The sequence below is a fragment of the Merops nubicus genome, unplaced genomic scaffold (assembly GCF_000691845.1).
Source record: "Merops nubicus isolate BGI_N331 unplaced genomic scaffold, ASM69184v1 Scaffold48849, whole genome shotgun sequence".
NCBI lineage: Eukaryota > Metazoa > Chordata > Aves > Coraciiformes > Meropidae > Merops > Merops nubicus.
The window spans coordinates 6647-15936 of record NW_008634012.1 but is presented as its reverse complement, the minus strand read 5'-3'; the positions used below and the strand labels follow the sequence as shown (position 1 = coordinate 15936).

Sequence of the window (9290 nt, the reverse complement as noted above, 5' to 3'; positions counted from 1 at the left end):
CTGACTGTATTTGGAATATTAAATTTTGAGCCTTAGGTGCTAATAGTTACACTGCCATGAGAGGAATGTGAGGGTGTGTTATGTAAAGACTTACAGGCTGCTATGAACTGGCAGCACGTGGTGTTCTCCCTAAAGCAACAATTTTTAAAGTAGTGTCCCTAGAGCACTGTTGGAACAAAAGTCTAAAATTGTTTCTTTTTGTCTTTTGTAGAGGCTCCGCCAAAAGTGGAAGAAAATCCCGCTGAAGCATTCACTGACTCATCTCTCTTTGCTCACTGGGGTCAGGATCTCAGTCCTGAGAGCAGACGTGTCGCGCTGAAGCAATTCCAGTACTACGGCTACAACGCCTACCTGAGCGATCGCCTGCCGCTGGACAGGCCCCTGCCCGACCTGCGGCCTCACGGGTGAGTGCCGCCGTTCAGCCCAGCACCGCAGGTCCTCGAGTGTAGGGTCTCTTGGCTCCTGTCCCCTGGAGGTGTTAGGTTGTGCGATCACACAGAAGGTAGGTTGCATACAGTGGCCAGAATGAGTAATTTCTATCAGCTCTATGAAGGTGGGAAGTTTTAGATGTCTCGTGAAATGCTGGAGTGCCCTAGTTAAGTAATTAAAATCCCACTAAGTATTCATTGAAAGTTCACCAGGATGCTCTGGAACCTTAATCTCACCTACAATTTAGATTAGATAGCAAGTGTTTTAGAGCTAAAAGAATAACTTTTTAATGTTAAATTTCAGTTTTATCACAAGATTGAGCAAGATAGGAAGAAGATAAGAACTGTCCTTTTTGAAATCCCTGAAGTGTCTGATAAGGATCAGTAAGCAGGTGAAACTCTGTTGAGCTTTAGTGGTGAAATACGCAATTTAGTGAAGCAGTACGTACCATCTGAAAACCCGTGGAGCCTCCTTCACTGGGCTGTTCTCTGCTAGGAAGCATGCATGTGTAAATAACATCCGCTGTCACTCCACAAAGGCTTGGTGAGATGGATGGGACCAAGAGAGTGCACAACCTTTGCTGAAATAGCGACTTCAAGGCAATAAAAAATCCCTGCAAATATATTGTGTTTTGGCTAAGTCGGTTTAGCACTGTCTGTAAGGTCAATTTTTTTTTTTTTTGAGATGGTAAACTAATTTAGAGGAAAAATAAATCTTCTGTCACTAACAAGACATAAATGACAGAAATGTGTCTGTTCTTATATCTGTTCTAAAATGACTCTCCTGAATTATTTCAGCCTAAATTTTCTATAACTATAGGTTTTAAAAAATTAAAAAGACAGAAAATTAATATTACTGCAACTGAAAGAAATAAATTAAGGTTGGGATTTTAAAAGAAACTCCAGTTGGAAATGAAACATGGTCCTAATTTCTGTGAAATTTTTGATTCTCAATTAACTGTCTGCCAGAAGCATGTTGGACATTACAGTATGTTTATGGATGCACACATACCAAATAATGGCTTACTACTGGTAGTTCAGGAAGATTCTCCCCACTTTATTAGTGTTCAGGAGCAAGCAGGTAACGTGACACTGAAATGTGGTAACTTCTCGTACTGAGGGAAGTGAACTGTGTTGTCAGATACGTCAACTGTTTGCTGTATCTACGGCTCCCTGTGAAGTACAGAGCTACAGGGTGTTCTGAAATCACGTTGCTGAGAAAAGAATTCCTTCTCCTACTGTGTAAATTCCAGTTTGTGTGAGAGTACACGCATGGGTATTGTGGGGAAAAAAAACACCTGGTGAGGGTGTATTTTCCACTACAATAATAAATTTTTAAGATTTGTAGCACTTGTTTTTAAAGCCAGTTGCATTAGTCACTTCCAGACTCTACATAAATGTATTTCAGTTATCCACAGGCAGATATTAGGCTCAAGCAGCATAGTGTGAAAGCCAAGGACAGCTTGGTCTAAAGAGAGCACAAAGCAAGTGACATAGAGTCCAAGTTAATCACCTTTGCTGGACCTTAGTCAGTTGTGTTATTTGTGTTCTGACTAGAAATGCATGAAAGCACAGATGTGACAGAGAGAGGTACCACAGTAGCTCTGGACAGAGGTAGCCTAGGTCTAACCAAGCTCATCAGCCTGGATTTGGCTGTGTCTGCAAGTCAGCATGACATTGGAATCCCAGCAAAGGTTTGTGGGCTGGTAGCTAAAGATATGGGGTTCATATAGACATGTCTGGGTTCGGTTGTAGTCTATCATCTGTATTCATAACCTATCATAGGAAGTATAGGAAGAAGGAAAGACAACAAAAGTATACATAAAACTGAAGTCTAATGTAATTCAAATGATTTGGCCCTGTTGAGACTGGGATAATTGAGTGATCTGCCAAGGATTTGTAGTGTTAATAGCCCCTTTTATATCACACTGGTATGACTTGCCCTTGACCTTCTTTCTGCCTGCAGTGCTCTGAGAGTTCACATCAAAACTTAGCAGAGGAGCTCAACATTTCTTTGCAAGGATCTGCAGTGAGAAAGGCCACTCCACATAGGTTATAACCCCATGTTGCAGCATAGAGGTTTTTCGTGGGTTGGTATTATCAACACTTAATGCCATGAGAAGACCAGAAGTCAATCGGAGATTGTTGAGCCACAGCACATGTGGAGGAGAGGGCAAATATTTGAACTTGACCAGTCCTCCAGTGTGGCTGGCATGCAGAAGTGGGAAACCACATTTAGTAGTTAGGGCAGTGCACTCTGCCCAAGATTCTGAACTTTGGCTTCTTTGGAAAAAAGTGGCCATCATTCAGGTGAGAGAACATCCAGCAGATAGCGGTTGTCACATCTTGCAGTGGAACCTTCTTGTGTACTGCAGAATGATTTCTAAGCCTCTCTACAGCCATGATCCTCATGTCCTGTGATAAAGCATTCAGAATTTGATGACTTTTTGCTGTGAATATTTGTGCTAGCACATTGGGGTCCCCAGCACAGTCCAAAATAATGTTGTTATACAGATTATAATAAATAATTCCCCTGAATGTCCCAGCCTCCTGAAGTAACCATCACATCTAGAAGTAGGCTCTGGTTTTGCAGTACTTAGTAGATAGTATGGGCAGTATTGTGGATTTTTGCTTACACTGTCTCACTGAAGGTCTCCATTTATTTTCTGCTCCTGAAATTGGGTGTGGTGCTGTTTACCACCTTTACATGCATCTGTTAGCCTGTAACATATCTACATTGCAAACTAACAAATAACTGGGGACTCTAACGAGCTTGGAAGCATTGAGGAAAGCAATGTGGTCCTTACTTTGTGAAGGAACAGGATAATACTTCTGTGTTGTGTGTGCTCATTACTTCTCAGCAGGGCAGGCAGTACCCACAAAGCTTGTAGTGAGTGAAATGTCAAACAAGCTCATTCAGAAATACATCATTAAAAGTTAGGTTGTTCAGGGATCCTAAACCTGTTTACCACATCTCCTTTCAAGTGGACGCACTTAGCATTCTGCTTTGTTGGCTTGTAAATTTTTCTTGCCTGACCCAGTGTGCCCAGTCACCTGTGGGAAAGAGAGATAACATTCTTTGCTTATGTGATGAGAGAGTGAGGGGTAATGGATAAAGAGATGCCCACCAGGACCCCAGCAGAGGAACTATTTTGCGTAACTGATATGATATGAGGAGCTGACCAGTAGGCATAAAGCAACTTTTTCAGTCAGTGGAACTGCAGTCAGCCAGACGACATTTGCTTTGGTAAAAACAGTATTTTATGAAGAAGCACAGGCAGGAAGGGTGGAGCAGGAAAAGAAACATTTAAAGGTCCGATGTTTTTTTCTTCTTTGGAGATTGCTAAATAGTATGGCATAGCATTTGGCTTGCAGCAGGTTTCCCCTTTTCCTAACTGAGTCAGTTCTGTTTGGCATCTAGACAAGCTCAGAGGAGATGTCTTGTTTTCTGTGCAGAGAAAGGCTTTGGCCATTTTGTCGATACTTCTTGTCTGAAACAGTTCACCAGTCCCAAACTGTGTTACTTTGAGGCTAAATTTGGCAAGGGACAATGGGAGAAGCCTTGAAGAGCGCAGAATTAGGTTTGTGATAAAGTGGGCACAAACAGAGCAGGTGAGAAATCCACTGAATGCGAACATGACTACAAGGGAGAAAAATAAAGCATTGGTGGTGAGTGATGCATTTTAGGACAAAAGCTGTTTGTGGGTACATCTGTCCAAAATGTCCATCAGCATCACAGTGGTATATGCAGTCCTGGATGTTGTGTACACAACATGAGGCTTCTATGAACTTGTAGATTTTCCTTTATTAAAAGTGATGTAGGAAGAGCATGTGATCTCAAATAGTGAGGTTCAGGTTGAGCATTTGCATGTTAGCTCTACTCCATAAAAGCCCACTCCTACAGACTTGTGTTCCATAAGTGTTTGCTTCCATGGATGTCTGTGAAACAGTTTGATTTGCTGGGTTTATGTTAGTGACAGATATGGCTCCCCATCAATTTCTGACCTAGTTCTTTTGTTTCTTCTCATGAAAGAGGGCATAAATACTGCATATTGTATTTGATGTTTTAGTCCTTTAGAAAAAGCTCAAAAGCCTGACACTTTACCTATTGTGTTGTTTTCAACTGAATTTCTAAAATTACCAAATTATTTGGCATTCTTTTTAAACACTTAATGTTTAATTCTGTCATATTCCCTGCTCGCTTTACCTGCTCTGTCTTTGATTCTCCTTGTCTCACTTTTGCCTTCAAACCGACTCCTAGCAGTGGTGCGTACTGCCTGTGCAGCCACCCTCTGCGATTCCAGTCTGTGCTTCAGTTTGTCCTGTTGGAATGTGTCTCCTCAAATGGCTGCTCTAGAAGTGTTTACTATCTCTAGCAGTGATACCAAATCATCTGCAGTCTCTAAGCTGCTATAGCAACCTAAGTTAATAATGATGTATACTTGCTGGTTTTTGATATTCCCCATTGTCTCCTTGAACTGAAAGATGTGATGCAGTAATTGGCATATCTCTCTCTTGTAGAATATGTGAATGCTCTACATTTACATTAAAGCATACTCAGAATAATCCCTGACATAATACTGTTAGAGGCTAACAATTTTTGACCAAATAGCTATACGGAGTTCTTCTCATGTCCATTGAAAAATTACCTTTATTGAGATCATCAACTCCCAGCTTACTGTTTTTACTGCTTTAATCAGAGAAAGATCTTGTTTTTAAGTACCAAGAAAAAAATGGACCTTTATTGTATAATTTTATCAACATGAGTAGCTTTTATTAAAAGGAGTTGGGAATCAATCTGTTAAAATTAAATCTGTGCTGTGAGGTGCTTAGGAGACCAAGAACTAATCACTCTTGTGTTACAGTCTTGGAACTTATCTGCATATTTATCAAGTTCCCTGACTATTATCTAATTTTTCCATATTAATTTTTTTATATATGTTTTTAGGGATTGGTTCCAGGAGAATTAAAAACAAAACAGAACACACCACCACCACCAAACCTCCAAACTAACCAACCCCACCCCCACCCCCCATTAGCCATGTTTGTCCTTGTGTGGTAATTCTATATTCAAATTCCTCACACGGTTGTTTGCCTGCCTTTGCTCCGTTGTCATCGAAGATGATGATGATCACAAAGATTTCTACATTTGCAGCAGAAGTACTGACTTACTGGCTGTAGTTCTGTAATAATGGACTGTACTCCTCCAAAAATGGGGGGAAAAGCCCTTTTTTTATGTTGTTCAGAGCCAGCATATTGTTAAGTTCTTTTGCAAGAGATTTAGTGTTATTTATTTCATATATGCTAGAATAGGATTTATTTTTTTATCCTATACATCTTGAACTCCCATTTGCCATTTTGGTTGATGACAAAATGCTACCAGATCTTGAAGAAATTATAATTCTTTTTCTGCTTATGCTTCTGAGAAATTCTTATTGTGTTGGAACTGAGGCTTCCTTCCACATACATTCTTAAAATAAAACTTTAACTCCAAAGGTTTTAGCAATATGCTTTATTGCATCCTGTTTTAAGCAAAATGTGGACTAGGTATCATTTAGTGATTAAAACAAAAACAATGTTGAGTTGCCATTGTTGTCTGATACCCGTGTAACTCTTAGTGAAAGCTTCTCAAAAATGGCAGAAAATATTTATTTTTCATAATTGACAGACATATGTGTAGAATGTCTGAGAGATAAGTTATTAATGCAGGAAATCTTTCCTGCTCTGTTGTTCTTACTGCATAGTTATGCTAAACTAATTTAAATGTGACTGGCTAAACTGACTTAGCACAGTGCATGCATTCTAGAGGAATATGATTTTCTTGTGAGCAAATATTTGAAAGAAGATACATAATGTATGTTGTCCTCCACTTACCAGAGTTGTGCTTGAAATAAAACACCAGGAGTTTCTCTGAATTTCTGGTAACTATGACAACTGTTCCTTTAGTGTTATTAGCCAATGTTATTTAGAAGAGCAGGTTTGCTAGATGTAATTTTTTAGCTACATTGGATTGATACTCATTACTGTAATTCTAAATAATATTTAGAATTTATACTTAAAAATCACTTCGAATACTTAAATGTGCTGTATACTTTGTGGGTTGGGTTTTTTAGCAAGAGCCTCACTTTGAGGAGGGGCACATTAGGGATCTTGTCTGAGGCTCCTGGACAAGTCCAAGGCAGAGCTACCACTGAAACTTGTACAGTGCTGGTTGCCATGCAACTGTTCAATTTTTAGGTCTGAATGGATCTAAGATTTTGATCCATACAATTTCCTCCCTTGTTTCCCCTTCAGCATGTTTTATACATGTGTACATGCACCCTTTAGCTGTAGCTATTTCTTTTTCACTCCTGGTATTACAGAATTCTGTTCCTCATAGCTTGGCAGAAAGAAGACGACAGACATACTTGTGAAACTGCACAAGTGCTCTGCATTCTGTACGTGATCTGAGGTGTCTGGGTTTAATTCTGATTTGTTTAAATAATAAAAAAGTAGGTAATTTTTATTGGCATCTGATATGAAAAACAATGTAAGCAGGAACATGCATTTTTAAAAAACTACACACATTGAAAAAGAAGTAATTTCAAGCTGGAAGTAAAGATGATAAAAAGAGTCTGAATGGAATAGAGAAAACATGAACTCAGTTTAGGAATGTACCCTCATTGAAAATGAATCCATTTAAAAAGACTAAAGAAATCAGACACAATGGAATCCTGATTCTATTTTATGGTATGTAGTTGTCTTTTAATGTATAGTGAAGGAAATGGAGTCAAATGACGTTCGCAGCATTAAACACTTTGCTTTTACCTGCACAGGGCACCAGACAATGGAAAATCTTGTCCTGTCTAGTGTGATCTAATTTGAAAAAATGTAAATTAATGCAGGTAGGAAAATCAATACTAATAATTTCCTACAAATGGATGGAAGGCATGTCAGAAGCAGAAATTTTGTTTGAACGTTTCAGTTTATACATGGATGTTTTGCCATTTAAAATATTTCCAAAATCACTGTTGCTTTTTATCAGATAGGAGGCATATCTTACAATTTTTGCTAGAGTTTCATTCTTAACTTCTCTGTACATTGATATAGCTGATGATAACAAATATTAGTATGCCTAAGCTAAGACAGCTAAAGAATAGATTTGCTGTAGCATTGTTTGGGTCATATTTTAACTCTAGGCGTTTTGGCTGCAAGTGAATCACTAAAGTAACAGGCTTTGTACATTCTCTACAGGCTAATGCTGAAAATTATTTCAATATATTTAAGAATGTTAACTAGTTCATCATTCGCTTGAAGCCAAATTTTCACAACTTGGCTAAATTTCAGTTATTATATTAAAAAGAAATGTGCTTGCTTTATAAAGGTGTATGGGAGACTAGAATATTTTTTATGATTTCTCATTGTTCTCATGCAGATTTGTACGTCTTGTGTGTAAGAGGTGACAACTTGTGTGTAAGAGATGATGTCCACAAAGTAACAGTATCCAGATTGCATATGGATTTTTTTTTTGCGTCAGTGCAGAACAGTGTGCACACACACCGTGTGCTATGAACATGCCTGTTCTTCCAGGAGCTGGATCTGTAATGGTCTTAGCATCTTTCAGAAAACTGTGTGGGTTAGTATTTAAAAATAGCACTGTGATTGTAAGTTCAGGGGTCTCCCACGCACTTTGCGTCTGAAATACACACATTGAAAGTCCTATTTTCATATACCAATAAACCCTGGTGGCACCTAAAAATTCACATTTGCCAAAGGTTCCCCTCAGATTTGACAATGCTGAGCCCAAGTCATTTGGTGCCTGCTTCACCTCCTCGGTCATCTAGGCAGCGTTTTTAAACAGTGCTTTTAGAGATTGTTCACCACAGAAGATGACCTTTCCATACTGAATGATTTCAGAGGTTAAAGTACTCATTCTAGAGTCCAGGAGGCAGGTGTGGACAACTATATTTTCTCCTGAAGATTTGAAACCTTACATGTGTATGTAGAGCTGTGACTGTTTAGCTCTGAGAAGAAGCTCAGAGGGGCTAACTGTTTATTCCTGTCTACACTGTCCAGAAAGACATTGTGAACAGCTGCTGTTGTAAGCTGCATTTAAACAGGAGTTTGCATCTGATTTTGAGCTTCAGCTGTAAAAGGGAGTTCACTGTAGGCCTTGGCTGCTGCACAGGCAGATTTAGGAGATTGTTTTCAGGGACTGGATTTTCTTTAAATAGTAATTCTTCTGGTTCTTGCCTATATTTGATCTGAGTGAATATGTAAGCCTTCTCATCTCTGCCTATAGAATCTCTCTTATCATTCTTAGGGCTGGGGATAGACTTCTTGGAAACAGTTTCTGTTGACATCATGACTTCCAACAGTTTACTTTTTTTTTTTTTTTTAAACCTTTTTCTTCAGGTGCAGAAACCTTACATTTCCTGACAGGCTTCCTGAGGTCAGCATTGTATTCATATTTGTTAATGAAGCTCTCTCAGTGATTCTGCGCTCCATTCACTCAGCCATTGACAGGACTCCTGCTCACCTGCTCAAAGAGATTATTTTAGTTGATGATAACAGTAATAATGGTAAGAGGTTTTTGGTTCTTTTTTCTTCTTTGTTGAATCATACATGAGAACTGTTGAATTCTGGCCCCTCCTCTCATTCGTATTTCAGATGCTGTCACTGTATTTCCTCCCTTCTTCAGCCCATAGTCTTGCTGGGCTGTCTTCAGATGTGCACAAATGGAGCATGTTAAAAGTAGTATATACAAAGATAAGATGCTGTTTCTATGTTTAAGGTGTCCAGTAAGCTGAATTTTGTGTGTAACAATAGAGACCTAAGGAGTTCTCTTTTTTAGTGCTTTCAAGATCGTATGCTTTCTGTGCT

The 9290-nt window shown here is 39.0% G+C and overlaps 1 protein-coding gene across 1 annotated transcript; it reads left to right on the top strand.

Annotated features, from left to right (window-relative positions):
- Positions 1-211: 211 nt before the first annotated feature.
- On the top strand, positions 212-8989 carry LOC103780742 (polypeptide N-acetylgalactosaminyltransferase 18-like; the record flags this gene model as incomplete). The annotated part of the gene is made up of 2 exons (XM_008948433.1): positions 212-404; positions 8823-8989. Coding segments are annotated over 2 exons (360 nt in total), but the record flags the coding sequence as incomplete, so codon positions are not given.
- Positions 8990-9290: the final 301 nt, after the last annotated feature.